The 27342-nt window shown below is 42.5% G+C and overlaps 4 protein-coding genes across 8 annotated transcripts in view; 1 reads left to right on the top strand and 3 right to left on the bottom strand.

Moving 5' to 3' along the window:
• The window catches only part of UNKL (unk like zinc finger), a 57499-nt gene extending 47595 nt beyond the window's left edge, over positions 1 to 9904 (bottom strand). For 4 of the 5 annotated variants that reach the window (XR_009818411.1, XM_061992228.1, XM_061992229.1 and 1 more), the window contains exons 1-2: positions 9824 to 9904; positions 7747 to 7956 (exon numbers count right to left, since the gene is read on the bottom strand). Coding sequence is in view for 4 of the 5 variants with exons in the window: in XM_061992228.1 (XP_061848212.1) it covers positions 7747 to 7956; positions 9824 to 9903 (290 nt within the window). In the remaining variant the exon portion in view is untranslated. The remainder of the gene's footprint in view (positions 1 to 7746; positions 7957 to 9823) is intronic. The other variant, XM_061992230.1, reaches the window with a different exon arrangement.
• Positions 9905 to 10782: 878 nt separating this feature from the next.
• On the bottom strand, positions 10783 to 13232 carry LOC104563229 (ubiquinol-cytochrome c reductase complex assembly factor 4). Its single transcript, XM_061992183.1, has 2 exons — positions 13186 to 13232; positions 10783 to 12378 (listed from the first exon to the last, which is right to left on the bottom strand). The coding sequence occupies exons 1-2, from the start codon at positions 13230 to 13232 to the stop codon at positions 12039 to 12041; spliced, it is 387 nt and encodes a 128-aa protein (XP_061848167.1). The 3' UTR covers positions 10783 to 12038.
• GNPTG (N-acetylglucosamine-1-phosphate transferase subunit gamma) lies at positions 12859 to 22198 on the bottom strand. The gene is given in 13 exon segments (XM_061993013.1): positions 12859 to 13392; positions 14472 to 14553; positions 15955 to 16083; positions 16361 to 16443; positions 17014 to 17128; positions 18597 to 18690; positions 19728 to 19811; positions 19956 to 20010; positions 21283 to 21350; positions 21543 to 21597; positions 21674 to 21764; positions 21766 to 21922; positions 21924 to 22198. Coding segments are annotated over 13 exon segments (1398 nt in total). The 5' UTR covers positions 22184 to 22198; the 3' UTR covers positions 12859 to 13267.
• An 881-nt stretch (positions 22199 to 23079) lies between these two features.
• TSR3 (TSR3 ribosome maturation factor) lies at positions 23080 to 26114 on the top strand. The gene is made up of 5 exons (XM_061993015.1): positions 23080 to 23217; positions 23296 to 23507; positions 24307 to 24480; positions 25748 to 25811; positions 25890 to 26114. Exons 2-5 carry the CDS (start codon positions 23390 to 23392, stop codon positions 26035 to 26037), a joined length of 504 nt encoding a protein of 167 aa, XP_061848999.1. The 5' UTR covers positions 23080 to 23217; positions 23296 to 23389; the 3' UTR covers positions 26038 to 26114.
• The last annotated feature ends 1228 nt before the right edge of the window (positions 26115 to 27342 follow it).

Below are 27342 nucleotides of genomic sequence, written 5' to 3'. Positions count from 1 at the left end.
ACCTATTGGACATTCCTGAGATTCCTGCCCTGCTGTGGGAAAGATCCAAAGCAGAGTGGAAAAGTATGTCTGAAAAACAATCCCTGATATACAGGGCAAAGCAGCAGGTTTGAAGGTTTTTTCGTCTCTGCTGCTGGCAGGACCAAGCTCTGCGGTTCCTGTGTCCCCCATTTGTGTGCCTCTGCCTAGGTGCTGTTTCAGTGACCTCCCAGTTTGCAAGGTAATGAAAATAAATCTACTCTTGGCATTTTATCTGTATTTCTGTAGCTGCTCTTGCATCCTACTTGTGTCAGCTCACACACTTGGCATAGCTGGCAAAAAAACCCCGCAGTTTTTGAAAGGAGTACCTGCCTCACTAAACCCCTCGATTACACCAGCAGTGACAAATAATACAGATAATCCAGGCACCCTAGCAGATACCTGGAAGGAAATTTGGGAAATAACTTTGGGGCCATCTGTTTAGGTGGTGAATAAAGGAAAGCTGGCAAAACTGAAAGAAGTTACATCACAGGTGACGAGGAAACAAATATGAAATGATCTTGTACAAGCTGGTGTACCACAATCAGAAGAAGAAGAGATCACAACATCAGAAATGTTTTCTCAATGGCAAAAGTTGGTGTTTTTGTAAAAAAGCTGGCCAACCGTGGCCCCACCACCGATTTCATACACACCCTCCACTCCACTTGCTCCTTAACACAAAACGCTCCCTGGCAAGTGCCAAAATAACACAAAGGTTTGGTGGGTCCCCTGAAATTCCCACCGTCACCACTCACTGTGAGGGAGACTGATGCCTTTATCTTCCTTTAAAATTATCAGTGGTGGTCTGAGGGGGATTTTACAAGTGTTAGCTCTCGTGGATACCGGAGATGAGGTTACTGTATTACATAGTGATATTGATAATAAAGAATCCATATCACATATCTGTGGACTTGGGGGGAGTCTCACCCCCACCCTCTAAGCTAAGGTTACCTTACAAAAGCAAATGCCATGCCATTTGCCACCAAATGACAGCAGATGATGTAGCACTATGGTCCAATACTGCCACTGTAGACTATTACATTGATTCTGCCAGACTCACAAGAAGGATTTTGAAACAGCTGCTGAATTGCTAAAAGAACATTTACAGGATCAAGGCTGGACAAGTAATCCAAAGAAAACACAGGGCCCAAGTACTACTGTGCAATTTTTATGAATAGTCTGGCATGGACAGACACCAAATAAAGTACAGCAAACAGTCCAGCCATTTCCTGTATCAACCACAGTGAAACAGCTACAGACATTCTGGTGACATTTAGGGTGTTGAATAACTTTTATCCCACATCTGGCGATATTAATAACTCCTCTTCAGAAATTAACTAGAAAGAAGGTTGTTTGGCAGTGGACCAAACTTCAACAGGAAGCCTTTTATGCCTGCAACAATGCTTTGGTTGAGCATGTGCAACTTTACTCTCCTAGGGAAGGATATGCTTTTGAAGTACAAGTAACAATTTTAGATGATACAGCCTTGTGGGGGCAGATGACTGGGATGAAAAATCAAGAAGAATCTGTAGGATTTTGGTCCAAGGTATTACAAGGCTCTGCTACACACTACATCCTGATAGAAAAACAAATTTTAGTTGGAATTTGGGCACTCCAGGAAACTAAAAGAATCATGGGCCAAGACAGTGTAACTGTACCTATTTCTGGCCGGGTTTCTGGTGATTCCATTAGGGGATATGCAGGGGTAGCTCAGGCAGCCACACATTGGAAATGTAAACATTATTTACAACAATTTCTGCCAGGAAAACCATATATAGCCACTCCACATGCCACTCTTGTAGAAATTGTATCATTTAATCATATCCCCACACTAGGAGAAACTCTTCCCCTTGGAGATGGTCCCAAATCTCACGTGGAGGAGGCTCCCCGTTACGATAAGTTAATAGAAGAACACAAGAAAAGATGCCCGTTTAACCAATGGAAGTGCAACATACACAGTAACTGCACAAAGAAAATGAAGGGCATCAACATACACAGCAATTGGATGTCCCTTCCAACCCTTAAGATTCTGTGAAAGACAACGGAGGGCAGTTGCACATGATCCATTACCAGGAATTACATTATGGCAAACAGGCTTACAGGCATCTAGTCAGTGGGCTGAACTGACTGCAGCATCTCCTGCTGTCCTGGAGGGGAAGGTATGTTATTTATATACTGATAGTTGGGTTGTATACAAGACTCACAATGTGGTACCCCATCAGGCCCAGGAGGATTGGTATGTACAAAGATACTCTACATGGGGAATAGAAACATGGCAGCAAATCTGGTAACTGGTTTAAAGTTCTCCTTTAAACGTAAGGCATGTCTCAGTCCATCAAAAAGACGATTCACTTGAGTTGCAAAATAATAGGGAACTAGACAATGTGACCTCTGCCAAGGCACATGCTCAAGCTATAAATGCACACGTATCTTTTGGACATCAATCACCTCATGCTGCATGTGCATGGGACATTACTCACAATCAAATCCCTTCACCACTACGTATTTACTCAGCATGTGCATGTAACTGTACAACTTGCACACAGCTACATTTAAGGGCATTATATAGGCCATGGGGATTGATAAATGTGATCAATGGGCCTTGAATACCTGACAGGTTGATTGTATGGACCCCCTAACCGTATCAGGGAGTGGCAGTAAGTATTCACTGCTGCAGATGCAGTGTTAGGACTGGTTTTGGCTGAATCCACCAAGTATCAACCTAACACAATTGAAACACTAGAACAACTTACCAATACAGATCTCCTTACCATATACAAAGTGACCAAGGAACGTTATGTGGACATGGTGTCCAAGACTGGGCTCAAGGGCTAGGGACAGATTGGATATTCCACATTGTTTACCATCCCTAAGCTAACAGCTTCATTGAAAGAATGAATGCGGTGCTGAAGGAACAATTAAGAAAACTAACCAGCACAAAAACTTTACAACCTTGGAGTCCACATCTTACTAACAGAGTTTTTTTAAATCAACACCTGGAACATACACAGTCTAACACCTTATCATTATATTGCAACACCTCTGGTGCAAAACATGGTGAGGACTGAAATTCTTCCAGGTGGTACATCCTCTAAAATCTTAACTACATGGGAAATGGAATTGTTTACACCAATAGATTGTACAATGGGACCACAACCTATTAGTCTGACATAAAGATTCATGTAGTAACCCCTGAGAATGCCATATGGTTCTGTACCCCAACTTTTCCTCACATTTAACATCCTTTGTTGAAAACAGATTCTCGAGATTTTCTATTAAAGGTAACTTTGACAAACACTTGTGCCTCATCTAGAAGAGAGTGTTGGAGCACTATTACTGGTGTCACAAACCCAACATCAAACTGAAGCCCAATCTGAAAAAGCACACCCATAGCTCTTTAATCTGCGTGGGCAACTTCCCCACAACAGGCTGTCAAACCTGGAGCAATATTAGCTGAAAGAGCTGGAGCAACAGCATATGTATGACTGGAAGGAGATGATACTCCTGTTTTCCTCCCATATAACAAGTTGGCTCATCACACTTTGCAATCTTGTGCTACAAGCACGTACACTGCACATATTTCTGCATTTCAGTATGTAAATATTTAATTTGATTAACCTCCTCCTAACTCATCTGCCTTTTATATTGAAGGTTTAACAACTGCAGATCTTTCAACAATACGTTTCATTGGCATGCCAATCCCAGTAGCTGTATTACAGAATTACACCATGTTAAGTGATTTTGACATTAATATTTGTCATTGTTTGGGGTGGTTTGGGGCTTTTTTTTTCCCAAGTAGGTAACAGGTGTACATCAACAAACATTACAAAATTGATTTGACAGTGGACTATTTCACCCTTTGACACCATAAACGCCGCTTTGATTGTGAAGACATTGGTTGCTTCAATCTAACTGATGAATCGGATGGCGTACAGAACTACGTTCAATATCTCCAGCACTTAATACACGACATGAAATAATTTACTGATGGTGTCTGATCGGTTTTAGCTCCCCAACAGCATGTATGGAACACCTGATTCAAAGCATTATTGTAGATATGTTCATTCTTTCTTTCTAGATGTGTTTATTGCATGCCTCTTTAAATTGGTATGCCTTACAGCCCACAAATGCAAATGAACACCTCCAGCTTTGCCAGCGCCAGTAGAAGTGGTCTCTTGAGCGAGGGGGTGGAATGTAGGAAAATAACGGAAGATTGGGGAGGAGAGTTGTAAACATGCTCAAGTGACTTGCAGCTGGGCTGCCAACCAACCACGTATATCATGATAATTACTGTTTAGTCCTGTGTGCTTGATAAGTAGAGCATCTTTATTTAGATAACATAGGACTGTGATGGTCTCAAGGGCACCTATCAGACATTCTTGAGATTCCTGCCCTGCTGTGGGGAAGACTCAAAGCACGGTGGAAAACAATCCCTGATATACAGGGCAAAGCACCAGGTTTGAAGGAAAAAAGTTTTTATCTGGGATGAGGTGGGGGAAATGATGTTCCCAGGCAGAATAACAAATCTATTTCATGGCCCATATTTCTCCAGCCATCTCCCAGCTTAAAATAACTGTACTGAATCCTAACTTAGTAATCGTGAATCGGTAAAGAACATTACTCTGTATTTTTAAGTCCTGATGTAACACTGTAACATTGAACTGATGAAATAAGATTTGTTTTCTGCATCCAGATCTCACAAAGTAAAACTGCCATTACATTGTTCAAAGTAGGTAGATGTATTAGCCATGAAACAGAGCATACATTCACGAAATCTTACAAGGTTAACTGATTACTGAAATTCCTTTTCACACAATTCACATCATAAACAATCCAAAGATATCCTTAAAGAATAAAACAGTTCCAGCTGAAAGGGTAATGCTAGATGTTCTTAAGTGTATGAAAACAGCTACATAGTTCTATCTCTGTTCAACCTTGAGGCACTGACATATTTTTTCCTACGAGTACTTTAAGTGCTCTCTGTAGTAGGCTTCCATAATTAATTCGCTCACAGAGCAGTCTTACCTTACAGATACCAACATATCCAAAATAATCTCCTCTTTTAGAATCTGACATCATTTGACTACAGTGTCTGAAAAACACACCAGATTAAAAAAAAAAATCACTTCTACCCTCACTTGTGAAATTGAAAGGAACACTATTCAGCTCAAAATACATGCCTCTAACTCTGCAGGAAATCTAGTTCCTCACAAGTCTTTCATTAGAACAGATTGGTTTAATTTGCTACCCTTAGAAAAGGCCGTTTCTAAACAGCTTTAAAATTTGGGGCTTACTTTCACGTCAAGTTGAACTTTGGAAAGAAATTTCACAGTAAAGTCTTGGTAAAGCCAACAATTTCTGTTTAAACTCTCTTGAAAGCACGTTCCTGAGATCAGTTATGGGTGGCCTCACTCTACCATTCTCACTAGCTCTCAATCAGCTCACAAACTGCATTAACCTAACTATGTAATCAGATGAGTGGGAAAGAGAGACACAGAGGCAAAACAGTACCAATGTGTTGTCACAGATAGCTTAAAATGAAGGTGTCCTAGCACTACGGTTTATAACCTATTTTGGTAAGAATTTAAAGTTGCTTTACATAAAAGGCTACATTTTAGGCAGAAAACAAAACAGGGTCAAAACAAAAACCTTCTTTTGCTGAGTTCTGAAGCAGGAATGCTGCCACACTATAAGCATGTCCTCAGAAATGTTGGAGCTTTCCTCCATTTTTCTCTCCTGCCACTACACTGGCGTTGTCTATCTTGAAGAAAGTTACCTTTGACTTCTCTTGTCTTTCCCAGTTATTTTCCCTGCATGCCTTTTGTTGTCTACCTTAACTTCAATCAGTTATCAACTTACAACTGTTAAGTGTCATTTCTAGCCACCAGTTTTCAGAATCAGATTTAAAATAAGGTCTCTACACTTCAGCTGAAACTTCTCTCACAAATGTCTCAAATAATCTCGCCTTACAAGTGAGTTCAAAGAAATCAGATTCCATTTTGTCTACTCACATCCATCTTAATTTCCCTAATTTACTGCCTGACTCACATCTATCTTAATCTCCCTAATTTGCTGCCTGCTTTACTTGATTTTTTCTTTCCCTGAAACATTGTTTTCCTTTGTTTATGAGAATTCAGTTATGCCCATATTTTTCTGTCAATCTCTCCTGCAGCACATCTTCCAACTTCAGCATTCTCTTACGCCTCTGGTGAAGAGACTCAGAGTACCTCAGAGGCCTTTGCACTTGCTCTTAGCCTTACACATCTATCTTTACATAAAACACAAACTTGAGAACCACCACCTCCTTGCTGATAACTCCTAAACCTATCCATTTCATTCAAACTGTAAGTGTGACATGCCAAAACGGAGGTAAGAGTCTCACTACTAGTCTTTTCTGTGTCAAGTCCTCTGTAATTCCATTATGCCAGACAATATAATTACCCTGTTTGCCATTTAGGCTCCTAACCAGAGAGCAATCTTCAGCAACTGTAGGGGACAACCAATCCAATTGTGGCAAAAAGGTTTCATCTCACCTCTCAGTTATTGAAACATCTCCTCTTATCTGCTTCTAACAATTCAATCTTGCCCAGCTAATACCCTTTTAAAACATTGCTCTCTTTCTTCTCCTTTATTATCAGTATCTATCACTCAATAATGAAAGGTCAGGTTTTGTCCCCACCCAATCCATGATGTGAGCATCTATTATCCACGTTTGTTGATTTTTTACAGAACTGCCCATGCTGTCCCATGTCAGCAGCAGTGCTTTACACACATCTGAAAAGGTAACTCATTGTTCTCTTTTCAGTCAACATGCAGTTACATTTTTTGCTGTTTACACTGCTGAGGCATGGTACTCAATCTCGGCACAGTGCCTAGTGCATTTCCCGTTTTTACCTTCTCTTATGTCTGTCATTTAGTTTGTGAAGCCTTTGAGGAAAATCCACTTTTCTTTTCTGTAACTACAGCCTCTTACACAAAAGATATCTGATCTGCGACGTGTGCTGTACTACAGTAACCAACACAATTTGAAGATCAATTATTTTAATGAAGGTAATTCCTTTTGACACATGGTCACAATACAAGCTAGCTCCTTCATATGTGCCTGCCTGCCATTTGCTCATTCTCATCTACACAAAGCCTCCACCCCTCCCAAAATTCACTGAAGACCCTCTGTAGCCTTTAGGTGTCCATGGAAATGCAAACACTAACAGGCTAGCCAGACAGCTAACACTGAACTAGTCCCTTTGCTTTTTCTTACTGGAAGCATCATAAAACTGCAGTAATTCTCCTCTACTACCCATCAATCTTCAGAAAACTTACACAAGTTTAAAATCTTGAAGCCACCTCTATGCAGTAGGGTTTGTACCTACTGTTCAGTTTCAAAGGTGTCAGGAGAAAAGGGAAGCACAACTGAAAAAAGAAAAAATGGTGCAGCAGCAATACCAGCACAAACGTGCAGGAACAGGACTGGCAGAAAAGCAGATTCTTATGTTATGCTTTAAATATCATCACAATGCAAAGCCATAGTTCTAAGTCTACGACAGCCTAAAGAATACATGCTTACATAAAAGTATATGTGCCAAAAACTGACAAATCACTTACAGAAATCTGTTTTCAAATAAACTGCAGCAGGATTCTATCGATCATTTTTGCTAAGGAGCAATTAGCATCTTTCCTTAATGTCATTGATAATACTATAAACACCTAGGACTGAAAGAAAACACTTACTCATCTCCATCTGGGCAGATTCCTGTAGTCTCATCATATTTTGTACAATAAACATCTGGACTGTAGTTAAAAGTCCCATCACGCCTTCGTATAGGTCTACGACGACGCTGATTTAGGAAATGCCAATGAAAACAGGTAAATGGTCTGTGCTGGGTACACTTGTGCTGCAAAAATAGGGGGCACTGCTCTGTCCTAAATTCCTTTAGATACCTAAAAAAATTAAACTGTGTTACAAGTTTATCTTATTGGAGGCACAGTTTTACAGTATTAACAGGGCACTTGACAATTCAGTGCACATAGTCTGTGAAAAAAAAATGTACAAATGTACCTGCATACAGTTTTAGTTCCTATGCACAATTTACTCTTAAGCTGTTGAACACAAGTGATTTCAACGTTTTACGACAGACGCGTTACTAACAAAACACAGTGGAATACCTGGCAAATTACACTGTTTTGTAACTAAACTAAAAATCAGATAAATACATTCATTTAAAAAGCAAAGTATTTAGAGTATTGTCCTAAGTAACCACAAAACAGAGATTTTAAATCCGACAATTTACTTGAGTGAGCATTCATATTGCTTGCTACCACACAAAATAGTCCTACAATGGCTATTTTGGTTAAATACCATGTCTAATTTAAATATTTGTCCTTAATCACAATGTACTCAGAATGTGGATACATTATATAGAAAGCCAGAGGCTTAAAAAAGCTGTATGAACGTTGTCAGGAGCTATGAGAGCACTTAAACTTATTTTAGTGACTATTATGCTTGTGTTGAGACAGTCAGAGGTCTTTGAAGGTCACTTAGGTGTTAGAAAGACAATCTTTCATTTGCATGTGGGACCTAGAAGCTAGTTAAGAAGTAGTCTGATACTTCTTTCCACAGGCTATGAGCATCACACCAGACAGGGCACTACTGTAGCAGTTGTCAAGATGCAAGACAGCGCTGCTTCCTGTCTCAGTGTATGTATCTATAAGCCAATTTATCAAATTCATTATGTTACTAAAGTTATGGAATATATGCAGACTAAGGGGGTTTTGCAGAAGAACCTTAGAGCTCCCAGAGTTCTCTAAAAGGGTGCAGGATATGTAACAGGCTACAAGCAGAATTGAAAATACCGGGAAAGGAAAGAATTAGAGAAAAGGGCATCTTTCCAGTATCAGTTGCTTAACCTGGCATATGAGGGACATCGTGACACAGAGTTATGAAGCATTCTTTAGGTTTAGAGAAGAATCTCCAAGCTATCCAAAATTGCAAGGAAATGAGAGGAAAAAAAATGACAGGGGAAAAAAAAAAAAGAGAGAATAGAGTTTTTGGACCTTAAGGGCTGTACAACGGCCTGTCCCAGTACCTCGTTAAGGGGCTACATTGTTGTGGTCCCAGGGCTGGAAATATGACGTTATAGAAATGATGATATGGGGGATGGGAGTGAAGGAATGCCACGATTAAGGGATAAATTATTGTCCATTTGTGGGGAGCACATGGTCCTACATGAGGCAGGCTAGAGGGCTGCGAGGACTTTATAGACCTATATCGGAACAAAACGAATAGGCTTGCAGAGAGGATGGCGAGCACATCTGAGTTGTCTCTCAGCTCGGGAAAGTCTGCAAAAATTGTCAGGGAAGCGTCCGAAGGACTAGAGCTGAGGCTGGCCACGCAACAGCAGTCTCAGAAGCAGAGGAACCGCTGCGATGCGAGCGACTGGTCTCGGAGGGCGAGAGGGTGCCGCGGTGCTCGGCATGCCGGCGGATGCCGGCGGGCCATGGCGCGGACCAGGGAGGCACGATCGCGGCACCGGACGCCGAGGCGCGGGGAACGGCGCGCCCGACCGCCGTGCCTGGGCCGGGCCGTCGCCGCCTGGCCAGCGACAAACGCAGCTTCTCTCCGCGGCGCCTGAGAAGGGAGGCCGGAGGCGGGCGGCCAGTCTCCTCACAGACCCGCCGCCAGCCCGGGAGGGAGGGAGGGAGGCCGCGCCGCGCAGGCCTGACACACGGCCGGGCTCTCCGCCCGGGGTGCCGAGGCCCGCCCCGCGCAGCGCTGGGGCCCGGGGAGCCTCCGGGACGCGGTACCTACGTATAATGCGTCGGCTGCTCGGTCTGCGGGGAGCCGCCGGACCCGCCGCCTCGCGACACCGCTTTCGAAACCGACGGCATCTTCCTCAGCGGCCCGCACAGCGCAGGCGCGGCCTGGCCCGGCCCGGCCCGGCCCCCGCCCCGCCCCGCGCCGCGCCCCCGCACGGCGCGCGCGCACGGCCGCCGCTCGGCGCCGGCAGCCGCCAGGTGCCCGCACGGCAGCCTCGGGCCGGCGCCTGCGGAGGCACGGTGCGCCCGCAAGAAGCGCCCGGCTCCCCCAGCCTCGTCCTCCGGCGCCTGGGAGAAGGTGCGTGTGGGACTGAGCGCGCAGAGCCCCTACAGCGAGCTGCAGCCCAGGGCCTCGCACTCCGCGCTGTGCGCAACGCCACGCCGCGAACAGCTCGCGAGCTTGGCAACACCTCACAGGCAAGGGACTACGGGAACAGTTTCACGGGAACGGATTCCTTATTAAACACCTACCACGTCGCCATAAGGGGCCTCAAAACAGATTTGCAGTCAAGGATATAAATCTCACAACCGTGACTGGCACATCCTGGAGGGGTGCAGAGAAACCAGGCGAAGCCAAGATGAAGGACTTGAGCACTCTGACAGCAGTGATGAACTAGGACCCAAACCATATGAGGAAAAATAGCTCAAGAGCTCATGGAAAGGATACCAAGATACCTCAAGATTACCTTCAGCAATCACCAGGGACCACAGAAGACCCCCATGGAAGCCCCTCTGAGATCCAGGCCACATGCATAATGGCTAAATGTGATAGTCCTGGGAAATCTGGTGCATATGGATGTAACAGGGACTATAAATTTTCTCAGCCCAGCCTGTGGTATGCACATTAGGTCAGCACTGCAAGAAAGGAATACCAGCTTCCTCATGCTACAGGGGTGTTTACAAGTTTATTCCCGATTTTGGTGACATCACCCAAAAACAAGGAACACAAACAAGAGGGCAGCTCTTTTATTTCCTTCAACAAAGCAGTAAAATGGTGGGCTCATTGTTTTAAAAGAACAAAGCGAAAGCAAGGTAGTCAGAAAAACAGGCATCACACCTTGGGTCAATGCAATAAAATCCAGGATCACTCTTTTCTGTCCCAGGACACCTCTACACATGTATCTCATTTGCAACATTCTACTACAGTTTAATCCCAAGCCAAATTAACCCTTGTGACAGTACCAAAGCAGCTGTGCTCATTTACTAGACATCATCTGGTTAAATTACAGGGAGTCCAGCAAAAACATGTGGCACGTGTTGTGCAGAGACTCATCAGTATCAGACAAACGTGACTCTAAGTCAGTTTTCTCTCTACCTCGAGCCTGTCTTACTAGCTGCTGACAGCTTTAGTTCGTCTAGGGGCTTGTTTGTGTACTGTTTGGCTTTTTTTCACTTGGAATCGTAATGGCACAAACCCAGGTTTGCAATTTCACAGCTGAAAACTTAAAAAAAAAAGTCTCTAACTTCGAATGAGACAAAATCATAATAGTAGCTTGAGTTTCTTCCTTGACAAGAAAAGTCTCCAGAGTGTGCAAGCTGGAATATCTATGAACCAGTAGGAAACACCAGATACCAACCCCATTGCTTAATGAAACTAGAGGTTTCCTCCCCGCTATAATGAAACCTATCACTTAGATTCTCTGCAAAAACTCCTCCTATTGGTAATGATCATCTAAATCTGACCCGCCTGAAATGTCCTAGTTCACAAAGCAAGTTCTGACTATGCATGAAGGGTTGAAGAAGGTCATTTCCATGCTATTTAGTAAAATTACAAAGAAAAAAACAATCAGTAGACAAAGAATCACATATTAATGAAGGATACACTTGAACCCACTCTGTGACTAGCAAAATGTCAAATGAAGGTCACCTTCAGCAGCAATTTTACAGACTTACAGCTGCGATATTTTACTACACTGTGCATCTAAGAAACGTGATCCTGGGAAAGAGACGAGTTTTCCAAAACGAATACTCAAATGCAGGTCGATTTGCAATACATCCTCTTCATCCTCACTGTGCACTGCAGGAAGAAACCACTACTTGTGCTGCCAGGGGAACTTAAGCCAAGACCAGCACAGAAGACAGCATGGTACATGAAGGAATCATGCTTGGAGATAAGGCTGCCGTCTGGCTGGAAAAACAAGTTCTCCCATTTAAATGTCAGTACAGCTTTGAACGAGGCGAATTCCAACAACCTCTTGGCAACTCCTTTACTTCGGCGGTTGCACGGGAGCGCTGCTGTTTTGGGCCACGTCTAAAGAGTCCACGATCTCACCGGAGAAAATTGCTTCCAATCGCTCATCAATCTCCGTTTTCTTCCTGAACACGCACCAGAGCAACAGCCCGGTGCACAGCAGGCTGACAGGCACCACCTTCCCCCACGGCCTCTCGTGGTCGCTGCCCATCGACCTGCTGACGGTCCACTGCCGCGGGCTGGCCTTGCTAGAGGAGAAGGGGATGGCGCCCCCGCCCTCCGGATCCGCGCCCTCCGGGCCCCGCTGCCCCGCCAGCGCCCGCCGGGGGCCGGGCGGCCACAGCGGCCAGCGCGCCCTGCAAAGACACAAGCGTCAGAGGCAGCCGGCATGCCGCCGGGTCCCGGCCCGGCCCCGCCCGCCGCCTCACCGCCAGCGGCACAGCGCCCGGCTCATCCCGCGCCGCCCCGCACGCCTCCCGCCCGCCGCGCCGGAACCGGAACGCGGCCCGCGCACGCTGGCTGCCGGCGGGGCGGGGCGCGCCGCTGCGGGGCGGGCGCTCGGCTGCAGCCGCAGGACGGGGGCCGGAGCCGGGGAGCGGCCACTGACCGGCCGGCAGGGGCCGGCGAAACGACCGCAGGCGGCGCTGGGGACGCCCGGCGCCTCCTCCCGTCACGGTTCCACAGCGGCTGTTCCCAGCGCACACTCGCGCCACGTTACCTAGACAGAATGGCTCCGCGCTCGCTTAACAAAACGATCCCTTTACAACAGTTCGGTGTTTTCGCGACACCTTGCCCCCACGTGCTCAACAGCTTTTCATTCCATCCACCTGCACTACTACGGCACGAAACATTTATTTTTCTGCTAAAGTCTGTGCGGAAAACATTTTGACAAACAGATCAAAACATGAACTTTTAATGTTGTACTTGCTGCAGCACTGGTCTTGAACACTTTCGTATTTATACCACATATTACTGTGCTTGATGAAAGAAGATTAAAAAGCTGTGACTGGAGACACAGAATGTGACAACCTATTCCCAATACCGGCCTTAGTGGTTTTACAAATGTTCTCAGGAGCCAGATGAACACTCTCAGTCAGGGCGAGCCCTCAGTCCGTTATATTCCCTTGGCTTTACTGCAGAAACTCAGAAAGTCGAGTACTCACAGGAGAGTCACCTTAGTGCTGCGACACGTGTTCAACTTGCTTGGCATTCCCTATGAACTTGCAGCTTACCACCCAAGTTTCTTCACACAGTGTCGTTCCAAATTCCTGTATCGCCATGCAGGTGCTCATCATTCTTGGACCCATTAAGAACAGTGGTCACGGCAGTTGCCAGTTTGTGACTGACGTGTTCCACACTGGTATTTTTAGCTGCAATATTTAGACATCAATTATTTCTGCTTTTAAACACCAAAACTTTTTATTTTTGGTCACAGAATTCCCTAAATAGTTTTAAAATGAGTCATCTAGAGTAAGCTGTAAATTCTGCTTTTGATTATATAGTTCTAATCTGCAATAATTAAGTAAACTACCAGACAGGCAGAAATGCTCTGCAAGTTACATAGTTAAAGAGTTTAAATATGCAGAGAAAATGTTTTACAAAGAATTCTAATGTGAGTTTCACTGGAAGAGAAAGTCACCAATTAAAGAAACCCGAAACAACCGAGCAGAAAGTTTCCCAAAAGAAACAATGAAGTATTGAGATAATTTAATTAGCTGAAGGGTCATTGTTTCCCTGACAATTCTGAACATAAAAGGTACAAATATATATCCAGGGAAATTAAATCTGCTTTAGACAAATAATTCATGTAATAATGGGCACGATGGACTGGAAGGAAGCTGGGGGGGATGGGAAAAAACCCCCAAACAATATTTAAAAGTCCCAACAACAAAACAAATAAACAACTTGTCTGGAATTAATCCAGATAAGCCTTGCTGGATTGCATAGGCAGCACCAGTCTTCCCTTCTAAAAAACTGCATGTGGTATGGTAATTGCCTAATAGAAATCAAAGAGACGGGAAAAAGTTAAAAAGGTGACTACAAAAGGTTAAAACCAAACAGATACAGAGAACATTTCAAGTGTTCTTGAGTAAGTCAGGTCTTGTGGTTGACTGTGCAGAAAATGGAGTTATTTAAAAGATGTTTATGTGCTGTGAATGCTGTTACTCCAATTTCCTTTTACTTTGGCACCTTTGGTATTTGAGACAAACTTGAATTACAAGAGCTGACAAAATCTTTTATAAAGCTAAAATTTCAAGTATTCTGGGGGCAAAATAAGTCTCGTTGCACAGGAATCAAGACCTAAGTACTTATTAAAAGCTTTGTCTACTGAATTTTACCTCCTTATATGACAGATTATTTAATCCCTGCTGTAACGAAAGACTGAACATTTGGGTATTCACATTCTGAACACACAATAACAACAAATAATGATATCAGAAGAACTCACCATCATTTTCTTTGTATGCTATATTGTGCTGACGTAATAAATCTTTAAGCATTTTTATTTCTTTAGAAAGTTGCTTGTATTCCTAAGAAAGAAAATACATAAAATCAGAGTTTATAAAAAATAATGTATCTGTGCAGCGATGTTACAGCTTTTGACTTAAAAGATCTTAAAGATAAACTGCTTATTCCATGAACAAGGTGCAAGTTTTATAAAAAGGTCTCTTCCTATGTTGCCAAAAGAGGAGCCAGCATTTTCCAAGCTGGCGAGTAAAAACTGAGAGTGCTTTCTGTAATTATTTCAGATGTATCCTCTGCTTAGCACTTTACTGTACCACTAAATTGCATTAATAAGTTTGCTACAGCCTTACTGTATTTTATATCATAACGCTACAGTCTGAAAATTTGTCACCTCCTCAACTCTTGACCTGGTAACTTTGTGTTCTCGCTTTCAGCAGTTTCTGTTAACTTACAGAGCCAGGGATTGCCAAGTACCTACGACTCAAACCACGTATCTGAAATCTCAAAGCCCAATTTTTTATGCTGTTTTAGTTTTCATACGAATCAAGAAAGAGCAAAAGATGAACAGATTAACTAAGATCTTGTGGTTACTTATCCAGCCAACTTTATGTTAATTAAGCTATGACGAAGCCAGAAAACAAAGTATAAGTTAATTAAATACTGTATCACTAACTACTGGAAAAAGAAAAAAAGGTGTTCCCTGTGGGATGGTGATCTTTAGAGAAGTTTATTCAGCTCAATTACAATTTATTTTGTTATATTCAGAAACTACCACGTGGTGTTTTGTCTGCTACATTTTGAAATAAAATGACAAGGGCAGCTTCTCTGCATTATGATGACTTAGTCACTGTATAATAATGAACTCAAGACAATGAGTTCTCTGCATTGTAATTCATCATAATAAACAATTAATTAAAATATTAACATATTTTTGTGATTTTAAGCTTGCACTCTCATGGGCTGAGCACAACTTCCCATCTCTATTTTTCCCATTTCAAGTCTGTTGCAGAAGGACTGTTCAAACTCACGAAAGACACACACAGCATAGATAATTCTGCCTTTTGCTTGTGTAGCCACCAATGCATTCTGACATGAGTCTGGCTAATTATCCACAGAGAGAAGGGTCAATATTCCTAAGGCTGGTTACACATTTATTGTCACTAGTAATTCCTTCCAGTTTCCTGGCTGACATTCCCCAGAAAGAGTGCTACACTAATTTGTACATACCTCACACTATCTTCTTATTGGGCATTCAGTCGTGCTGGTTTGTTTTTGACTTAGGGCTACAATAAAGATATCAAATCACTCTATAGGCAGACTGTTACATATTGAAATCACAAGAGATAAGTCCGTCAACAGATTTCATCCGAATCCAAAGAGCAGTTACATAAAGCTGTCACACTGATACTGTCCTAGAGCAAAAAAGCAGCAACAGAAATCCACACTGTAAATGTTATGCTCTGTACCTTACTGCACTTCTCCACTGTTTCAAATTCCGGACTTAGCTTCTTATTCTGTTTCTCAATTTCCTTTTCTTCTGTTGCTTTTAGAAGTCCTGCTTCCTTAAAAATCTCTTTGAGCATTTTTCTGTATCCCTAAAAAAGCAAGTTTCCAAAAGAAAATAGATCAATCTATCTGACACCCCGTCTCTGCTTGTAACTTGCACAGCCCATTCCAGTTCCTCAAGCTTTGCTGGAGAAAACACTGCAATTACTAGTTGACACAGCATTTACAGAGCACACAAATTACTATTTGCCAACTGCTGAATAAATGCATCCATTCCAAAAGGAGAAAGAAACTGCAGAAGCTAGGTTTCGCTATGTCACAGTAAATGTCCTTTAGCAGGAACAGAATTGGAAGAAATTAACAAACCTGGTCCGTTATTAGTTCATCATACAGAAGCTGCTCTGCTTCATCCCACTTCCTTTGTAGTGCTTCAGTCAGGGTCGGATAAACTGAAAAATGGAGTCAAATTATTTAAAAATCAACAGCACTACCCTGCATTAATTAAATGCTCCTCTGGCAGCATGCAAGCATATTTGTTTTAATACAGTTTGCTTCTACACAGCACATAGTCTCTACTGCTTTCAAGAGTTAAGTGGGATTAAAAAGTTCTGCTTCACACATTTAAGATTTCTGGAAAATGCCACCAACCATTTTTTTTTTCTCTTATTTACAACCAGAAGGCCTCCAATTTCTTACCGGAATGTAATTCTAACTGAGCTCTCCCTTTTTGTAATGTAAATAAATGAACTGATATTACAGGGTTGATTCCTATGATCAGTTCAAGAAAAAAGAAGTTGGACGGGGGTAAATCACTCACTGGGTCTATACTAGTAATGACAATTTATTTGAGAAATACCTAGATGTTATAATGATTGGGATTTAAAATAGACTTCATATTATATGTTACACTTAACACTCATTTATATCAAGCTGCAAACTCAAAGAGCCTGAAAATGTACACTCTGAAGTTGGCATAATATGCCAGCTGCTCCACACACAAATAATTTCTTAAATCTTACCCAAAAGAGAGTGGGGATGGCACACAAGAGGAGTCTCAAATGTCAGAGAGTAAACACAAGTACTCGGCTCAGACACAAATGCCAATTTATTGCTCTTTCCGCAAACAAGATGAACCTAAACATCAGTAGAAACAAAGATGAGCAAAACACTTCCTCATGAAACAGTACCAGCACTGATGATCAATTTGCTGTCTTCCAATGCAAGCACATGCAATTCTGTACGCTGTCCTGTCAAAGTTTCCAGTGCTGTCACCCACAGCAAATTATAGCAAGCACATCAAATTATTTTAACAAACGTGAAAACTGCTTCCTCTAATGGGAAATGATCCCCCATCTATCATTGCTCCGTGAACTCACAAGCAACACATTTCCACCAAGAATGAGAGTAAAAAGGAGGGCAAATAGGACATCCTTTAGAACCTCATCTCACATAAGCACAATTCACTTAAAGAGAACAATACACATCTAGCCCGTAGAAATCTCTTTTAATCTTTAAATTTGCAGCACTGGTATTTTCTGTCTGTTCAAAACTGAATGTCAGTGGGATTTGAATCACTGTATCAAAGGTCACACAAGAACAGTCACTCTTTCAGCAGTCCCTGTGGGAGATAAAGTTGTTAACAAGACACCTCCATTATGGTACAGAGTATTTTCATCTTGGCCAAGGTATTTCGTCCTTTGTCCCACTTTCACATCAGTTATTATTCCAACTATATATATATCCCTCTCTCTTAGGTAGTCACCCATTATTGTAATATTTAAGTATCTTTTACACAAAAAGCAGCCTGTCCCGAGCTCTACGGCATCTTAAACTCTTCATCATAGCGATCTACGTCGCCAGGGAATGTCACATTGAGTTCATTGTATCTGTAAAACTGTATAACACTGAAATAGGAGGTAGAAAAACATGGGTGAATAAAAGGGTAAAGGATACCTGCAAACCATGTACCACATATTGGGCAAGCCTCAGACACCCTTCCTTACCCTTCTAGTTGAACAGTTACTTGGCAGAGACTGTTCAAATGTGAAAAGGAACATATTAACCACTCACTAAATCATTTTTACTTTCTCTTTCAAATCTGTTTAAAACCAGAATATGTTTATCTTGAGTTGGTTCCCCTCTCACTTCCACATATTTGATTCCTCCTTAATTCTCCTTGCATATCCTCTGCTCTTCTTTCAACACCTTACCTAGATTCTCAGCATGCTTTGTTAACTGCCTAATCCCTGCTTTTCCTGCATATTCTTAGCACAATGGATTGGTATCCTGAATTCAACAAATAGCTTGGGTTTTTTTCATGATACAAATTACAAAGCACTCTATGTTTCTACAGTAGTGATAATACAAGAATATCCCACTCCATCAAGGAAAAAAAGAGTTAAAGGTAACTCATGAGAATACAAAAGTAAACTTCTTAAAAATTTTATCCCAATTTCCTCTTTCCTCCTCCATCCATTCACCTAGCTCCTGCAGGAACTATGTTTTATATCACATCTTAAAGAATATGTTTCAAGCCTGTAGGGTGTAATGAGTCTGTATAGAGAGTCATGCTGCCTGAATTCACATAGTCTAGGTATTATACCTTCGTCTGTCTGCTCTTAGTTTCACACGAGTCTCCTTCCCTCATCCACATTCCAACAAATGTATTGTTGTCAATTTCCCATTCATGCCAGATTCTGAAAAAAACATGATATCATCTTATTTTAGGTTACTGGAAAGAAAAAGGTGAATACTCAGGAACAAAAATAGGAACATTGTTACACCGTGTCAGATTTAATTGTATGTACTTCATTTCTGTTGTCTTTGCATTTCCACTTCTTCAGCCAAGACCTCATAAACAGTGTAGTTTCTTATCCAGGCTGCTATACAGGGCATATCAACATTACTTTGAGAGCATAGCTTTGGACCAGTTCTCCATTTGCAAGCAATCTGCACTTACAAGTCCACGTTTAAATCAAATAAAATACAGCTTATAGAGCAATCCCTCAACAAATTCCATGATGCTGAGTATCTTGTGTAACTCAGATAGTTCGCAGGATTTTTAGTGCTAGTGAGAGCACCTACAAAAACTAGTCTCTGCTTCTGCTAGTCCCAAAGCCAATGATACTCTCAGTGTCTTGATGTACTCTTTTCTTCTCACATTGGCTCACTAATTACTGTGCACATAAGGAAAAGACAGAGATATCTATAGACAAAATATTTAGAAAGGCAGCACTTTCAAAGCAGTGCTCTGGTTCATAATTATTTTAGGTCTTACGATTTGGATAATTGGGGGTCTTTTAATACTTTGGGATACTTTTGGGAGTCTATACTGAGTCTTTCATTACCTTTTAGTACATATGTTTAACACAGCCACTAGGCCTAAAGCACTAATTTAATTTTGTAAGGTTATATTCAACTCAAAGTGAAAATAGTTAACAGACAAAAAAATCTTTGTTAATATAAACTGTACTTATACATCACTGAATTTCTCACATGAACATATCACACCTGAAGTTGTCATTGGTTACTAATGAGCCTCTAGCTAAAATAGGTCAGTATTCATCAATAAAAAACCCAATTTTTTCAAGATGGAGTACTTTTACGCATAACATGTTGGGAACTACAATGACCTAAGCTGACCACTAAAAGAATCTTCATTTTAAAATGCCTTCTTTTTTGACACTCTATAAAATGCTCTGCTAACAGTACAGGTAAAGCTTAAAAGTCTCACCCTAAAATCCCACTATAGGCGTTCCATCGAAAAGTCTGCTCATGCTGAGTGACATTATGGAAAGGGCAAAACTCATACTTGTACCTTAAAAGGGGGAAAAAAAGAGAAAAGAATAAGAAAATAAGAAACATTTCAGACTGAAATATAAAATTAATCGTATAGCATAATCTAGTTATATAACTAGTTATCTAGATATATGGAACCAAACAGCTAAAATCCATTACTCACGTGGATTCCACAAAACTGAAACACTTGCCAGCAAGTCTAAAGAGATGTGCAGGGCCTGAAAACACCACAAAATTAAATCAAGGAAGAATAGTACTCTGTTTAAGTGTTAGCAAGTTACTGTGGTGATAAAACCGCAAGGAATATGTGACAAGTTGAGTTTTCTGCTGTACATAGGGAAATTTCTGTCTTCCATATGGATTACTCTAAGTTCCCACTAGTGCTATATCCATTTGCACAATGACCTTTACTAAACGTTTTCCCCTCCCCACTGAGGAAGAAATGTAGATTTGAATATCCCTGAGGAATGCATTAAAGTTATGCTTCCGTTTCCTAGGCAGATGCTCTACAAGAGGAGTTATAGTAACTACTATCCCAATTGTCTTGTAAAATAAAAGAACGAATAAGGTTTCCATGCTAAAGAAATAATACAAGACGCGGTTTCAAGCCTTAAATTCCAGTTCCATAGACATTAGTAATGTTTTTGTTACACCTAAGTTCTCCCACCCAGGGAAGAAGGATTTCTAGCATAAAATCCTTTTACCTTTTTTTTCCCCCCTGCTTTTCAGGGCATCTTTCCATTCAGCATTCTATTACTAATCTCATTTCTAACTATTTCATTCTTCATGTGCAGTACATGCAGAATTTATTCATTTGATTTGGTTTTATAAAACATGATAGAAGATACAATCACATTCAATCTTACCATACCAAAATTAACCTGAACCTAAGTCTGTGCCTAATGGCAGCAGAGTGATGAGTTATTTCTTTTTGCTTATTCTTTGCATTCAGTGTCTCTTTACTCTCCTCCCTATATGGTCTAGAATTTTTTAGATTCCTGTTTATTTTGCTGAAGCAGTGGATTTATATTGCAGCACCCAGGCTTTGTGTGCAAAGCTGGGCCTTTATGACTTATTCCAAGGCTACTCTTGGGACTTTTTTTATAAAACTATTTTTGAGTATTAAGTACTATCAGATGATACTTTTAAATGGCTATCTCAGGGATGCCTGAGATTGTTTCAAGAAGAAAAAAAGAGTTCAGTAAGGATCAGAAGAATCAGTGACTGGCTCATAAAGCACAGAATAAAACAGCTGGACAGCACTGTGACAAAAGCAGTCCAAACAGCACTGGGACACGGAACCTCAAAGTGGTTAATCTCAGTTTTAACCCTTTCAGAAGCACAGCACAATGTATTCGCCCATGCTTATTTTACCAATATGCTCAAAAAGTGACAAGTGAAATCAGTCCTTGCATAGTCAAGGCAGCCTACTTTGCAAATGACTGTCACCGATAAAAATCGTACCAAAAAAGGATATCGTTTGCATATACCTGACACTGCAGACGGGGATATCTTGGGATGCAGCCTATTTGTCTGAGGCAAGAACGGATTATTCAGCCTTTCAAGAGAAGGAAAGTTAAACGTTTAACGTCACGGATCTGGCTGTCGCAATTCTCCGCTCCCGCAGCGTCCCGACACCTTCGGCCGCTCACGGGGCCGCCCGCAGGAAGGAGCGGGGCGGAGCGGCGAAGGCGCCCGGCCCGCCGAGTCCGCCTGGGCCGCGGGACGCGACGAGCCAAGAGCCACGTACCCGAACGTGTTCGGCTCCTCCACGATCTTCATCTTCCCCGCCGAGGCGCAGAGACCTGCCGAGCAAAGAGCGGTTGGCCGCGGCCGGCGCCCCGGTGCCCCCGCTCGCCCCCCGCCTGCCCCCGCGCTCACCCAGCGCCGCGCACAGCGCCGCCAGCAGCGGCCCGGCGGCCGCCATCGCCTCTTCCGCTGGAAACGGAAGGGTGCGGAGCGGCGGCGCGGCCGCTCCGCCCCGGCGCGGGGCCATGGCGGGCGGGCGGCGCGGGGCGGCGCGGCGGGGCGGCCGGCGAGGCGCCCGCGGCCTCGACACCTTCGCGGCGGAAGCCGAGGCGGCGCTGAGAGGTGCGGGAGCGGCCCGCGGCCTGGCCCGCGGCCGGGGCCGGGCGGAGCCGGGCGTCCTGCCGCCGCGCCGAGCACTAACGCGCGCCTCCTGCTTTCAGCTTGCTTGGAGGGCGAGCGGGCCGCGGACGGGGACGCGCCGGAGGTGAAGTTTCCGTGCCCGCTCGCCATGTGGGAGCTTGGACACTGCGACCCCAAGAAATGCACCGGGAGGAAACTGGCCCGAAAAGGGCTGCTCCGGACCCTGCGCCTCCGCCAGAGATTCCCGGGCCTCGTCCTCAGCCCCCTGGCTACCGAGTACATCTCTCCTGCTGACCGGTAAGCCCTCACTGCCTTCTGCAAAGCCGGAGGAGGCGCAGGCTGGGAGGAAGAAGTACTTGGTTCAAATGCTGTGGCGATGGTGCATTAAGGAGAACGCTTTAACCACAGACCCATGGCCAAAACTGTGCCACAGAATCATAGAATGGTGGGTGTTAGAAGTGACCTCTGGAGATCATCCAGTCCAGTCTGTCTTGACCAGGTTCACACAGGAACACGGTCAGGCAGGTTTGGAAACCTCCAGAGAAGATGATTCCACAACCTCCCTGGGCAGCCTGTGCCAGGGCTCCCTCACCCTCGTAGCAAAGAAGTTTTTCATTGTGTTAAAGTGGAACTTTTTGTGTTCCAGCTTATGTCCACTACCCCTTGTCCTGTCACTGGACACCACAGAAAAAAGTGTCGCCTCCTCCTCCTGACGTCACCCTTTAGGTACTCATAAGTGTTAATAATGTCCCTCCCTTGACCTTCCTGCTGCATTACATTGATGCATGAACATGAGCAACAGAGCCATTTTATTAAATTGGGTTGACGTTTTTACACAGTTGGTATCAGGTGAAAAAAGCATCCAAGTATGTGGTTTGTTGGTTATTTGTTCAGAATCACAGGCCTATAAGCTACTCTGTCCTTTATGCTTTGATATTCAGGTTTTTTGGCTATGCAACACAATGCATTAACCAGAAAACTTGCTTAGGGGAAATGCTGAGAGTTTTCAAGTGTTCCTGCAGAATATTTCTAAAGATGTGTTTGCTTAGAGAAAAGATGAATCCTTCAAAGCTAGCAGAGAACCTCAGTCTGAGCTTCGCTGTACTTTTAAGAAGGTGAATGTTAGTATGAACAACCCTCTCCTGGCACATTTTTAAACCCAGAATTTTTCCCTTAGTTTGTAGGGCATGGATAAACCCTTTTTTCTTGCCACATGTACGTTTGAAGGGAAAGGAGGTTACTCTCATTACATCTGTAGTTCGGATCCCAGTAAAACGTGATGTGTTTTCAGCAACCAAAGTGGGGTTTGTATGCAGGTTTGTTGGCGGTATATGTCAGTTTTAATTCTCACTTTAACTTGCTTTATCGATACAGTGATAAGTTTTCAAATGCAGTGCTGTTTCTCTTTTCAGGCATGTCATTGCTCAGAGTGGAATTGCAGTCATAGATTGCTCATGGGCCAAATTAGAAGAAACTCCATTTCAGAGAATGAGAGGGAGTCACCTACGGCTGCTGCCTTACTTGGTGGCTGCAAACCCCGTGAACTATGGTCGGCCATGCAAGCTGTCCTGCGTGGAAGCTTTTGCTGCAGCTTTTTGCATTGCTGGTAGGCTGTAATGTGTCTGATGTGAAATATGTTACCAGAGATTCTGACATCCCTAATAAATCAGAGGATACGATCTGTAATACAACCTAGAGTAACTGTAATGCTGTCCTACCTGGTCATCACTTTGTGGAGTCTGGAGTCAGACTGTCTCGCTTTCTTCCAAGTTCTTGTACCTGGTAGCATTGAGGTACCTGTGAGGTGTTTGTATCAGCTATGAAACAGGATACATAAACTGATGATACTTGTTTTGTTAGGCTGCCAGGTAATATTAGAAAAACTGTTTAAAAAAAGACAGAGGAGACAAAGTGTGACCCCTTAGGCACCTTTGTCTTCATGAAAGGCAAGAGCAGTCTGTTAACAGGGTGGGTTCTGGTTAAAAACAAAAGAAATTGCCCTCTCCTGTGGTGTTTTGCAACTCCATCACAGACTTTTCTTGACAACTGAAAGAGACGTGCTCTACTACATTGCACGTAAATCTTACCTTCTAAAAGTACTGTGTGTACAGTTGCTCTCTTAGTGAAGGACTGTGGGACCTAAAGCTTGAGTCATGCATTACCCACACAAAACAATTCTCTTAAACGCTCACTATGAACTTTTCTTGGCTTCAAGTTAAACTGAAATTTGAAAAGATTTTTACTCTTTTACATAAAAGTCTGAATCCCTGAACACGGGAAAAAACCCTGGCAAACGTCTCCCTGTTGTAGTGATACACAGCTATGTGCTGAACTTCTCAGAAGCCTGTCAGCTGAGTGAAATCTGACACTGAAAAAGAAAACTGATTATTTGTTTTCTGTTTTAGGATTCCCTGACCTAGCCACCATTCTTCTAAGGAAATTTAAATGGGGTAAAGCATTCATTGACTTGAACAAAAATCTCTTGGAAAAATACGCAGCCTGTCAGTGCCAGGAAGAAGTACTGAGAGTTGAAAAGGACTTTTTAGCCAGTGTCCAAGAAACAAATGACGAAGAAATAGGTAAGAAGAAACCCAGATACACCCCACCGCACTTTTCCTAACTAGTTCCCTTACAATCTTTTGCTTTAATCTTCTGACAATGTCAGCAATGTTCTGTCTTGATGCTTTTTATTCCTCTTACAAGCAAGTTTGCCTGGGATTTTTCAACTCAAAAAGATGAAAACAACTACAGCAATTTCATGCATATAGTAGTATATTCATAGCTGAAGTGTGGAGCCTGATTAAATTAAGGATATTGGAGAGCTAAGGAGTAAAAAGAAAATACGATACTTCCTTATTTTATCTACAGATGTTGAATGCAGAGAATGAGTAAGAAGACTAGTAACTCAGGACAATAAGAAAAATATAGGCATACAGTCTGACAACAAGATAATTGTACAGAAATCTAAGACAGACTTTTAATAGACATGTTTATATAGTCCCTATTCAAAATGTTTAAAATCAGACCTCTAAAGATAATGAAAACAGCTTATAAGTAGTACAGTAGTTTAATCCTATTCTTCCAGTCACTGGTATCCCAGTGTTTCAAGCTGCATTCCTTGGTGAACACTTTGTCTCATTCAAGACAACACAAAATATCAGCAAATTAAAAGATCAAGAACCTACAAAGAGAGGAAAACTCCTTTCACAGCGGTTAAGTCCCACAAAAATAGGAGATGGTGGACACCTTCTCTGGGGTCTTTGCCCTGACATGCTAAACTGAAGGTAGAAGCCCAACACTACACCACATAAAGCACACTTCCACCTACAATCCTATGTATTTTCTGGATAGACTATTGTACCAAAGCTATCATGCCTTGTTTGACTTTCCTGAGTTAACAGTTCTCCTCAGCTGTGTAAGCTAAAGTAAATCTAGCCCTACCTTTCCTCAGCAAAAGCTAAACCTGGACTGCTATACCTCACTTCTGAGTAGACATGAACTAACCAGGTAGCCCTTTTAGGACAAAACCATTCCAAGAACACCCATGTTTTCTTACCAAAAGCCTTAGAAACCTATGGCTACTCCTAAAGAGCTACTGAACCTCTTGGGAGCAGGAGGGCATGAGAGCCACAGAAAAGGGTGAAAAAACTAGAATTGAGTGGCTTTATGGGGCAATTGTTTGTCACCTCTCGTGGTTTCTGACCAAACAACTATGGTAAACTTGTCAGAAAGTTGAACCAGAATTCCCATGCCTTCTCCTCCTTGTCAATGAACTCTTTAAGTTGAAAGCAGACTATTAAAATAAGCCTTCATCAGTGTGGGAAGTTTTTCCTTTTTTTCTTCCAGATCCATTTGATGTTGACTCAGGAAAAGAGTTTTCTAATCCAAACAGACCCATCCACTCCCCAGGGTAATTAAATTTAATTTAAATACTTTTTTTATTATTATAAGTTGCTTTGCTTTTATAATCCTGAAAAAATGTTTCTAGACTAGCGGAAAGTAATGAAGAATCTGAGGAGGACAGCATGAGCACTCCAGATGAGGCCACTGAAAGCAGTGATGACAGCGGACCAGAAGATCACAGCTCTGTAAAGTTGCTGCAACAACAGCCAATAAATCAACTATTTGAAAATTAAAGAAACCAAACCCACAAAAATCCCCAACAAGCCCAAAGGGTTCTAACATCTTGAATAAAAAAAAACTTTCTTGTGAACAGTTGTGTAGGTTGTTCCTTTATAACTTGATGCTTAGCAAAGGCTGTTCTTTAGGTAAATCTCTGGCTATGGGTGGGTTACAAGTGTGTTTATGCACATAAAGGCCTCAAGTTATCTAATGTTTAGATAACGGTTTATGGAATTCAAAGACTCTAAAGCTTATTTACAAGTGGGGAAAAAAAAAGCAAACCCTGTATTTTCATCACTATGTCAGGAAAGTGGTTTATAGGGATTATTTTTACCTAATAGTACATTAAATAAACCCTGTAATTTCAGGGCAAACATGAATCCCTGTTCAGAGTACCTACCACATAAAGAGCCTCCGATTTTTTTTTTTGCAGGTTGAACCTGCCCTATGTATTTCAACTGCTTCATCTAGTTTAAGGTAAACTGGCTAGCCAAGTGGTCTGGGTTTGGCTGGCATAGGGTTAATTTTCACAGTAAGCCATGAGGCGTGGCCAGGCTATTCCACACCATGATGACTTCATGCTCAGTATATATAGATGGGAGCTGGCAGAACCATGGCTGTTCAGTTAGGCTCCAGGTGGTGAGCAGTTACCCCAGGCATCACTTCCTTTTTATGTTCCTTTACTGTTCCAGTAATTTCTCCTTCTCTTGTGTTGCTCTATTACATTGTCCTCAGCCCACAAAGTTTTACTTTTTCCTTCTGATTCTCTTCCCTGCTGAAGGAGGGAGGAGTGAGCAAGCAAGGAGCAGGATAGCTGGTTAGTGCTGCCTGAGCTTAAGCCACGACACTAAGCTTGAAAGCGAAAAATGCTTCCAGGAACTAGCTTTAACATCTCACTAAGTCTTTTCAGTAACATTACATGCTACTTTTTCATTTACTCTGATAGACAGTCCTAAGGAATATACAGTGTTTTTGCACAGCATATCAACCATATCATAAAACTCAGCAATACTATGTGCCTGCAGTCTCACTACTTGAGGTGGCATTCTGCCAAGTCAGAAATAAATCTTTAAGGGCTAGACAACGTGTGAGTCAGAGACATTCATCAACACTAACATTTTAGGTCACTTTTCCATGCATCTGCCAGTTTGCATAGTGAAAGTGCAGCTGTTAGCAGTTGTTTTCTGTACATTTAATTAAAATGCTCTTTTGAGTTTCCAGTACACACCTGGTACTTAATGAAACCTAACCTTCAGCAGATACTGAGGACAATTCATAGTGTTACCTTTGTATATACAAACTCCTCAAGTCACAGCAAG

The sequence above is a fragment of the Colius striatus genome, chromosome 3, assembly GCF_028858725.1.
Source record: "Colius striatus isolate bColStr4 chromosome 3, bColStr4.1.hap1, whole genome shotgun sequence".
Lineage (NCBI taxonomy): Eukaryota > Metazoa > Chordata > Aves > Coliiformes > Coliidae > Colius > Colius striatus.
The sequence above is the reverse complement of the archived record's forward strand: the minus strand, read 5'-3'. Positions and strand labels throughout refer to the sequence as shown.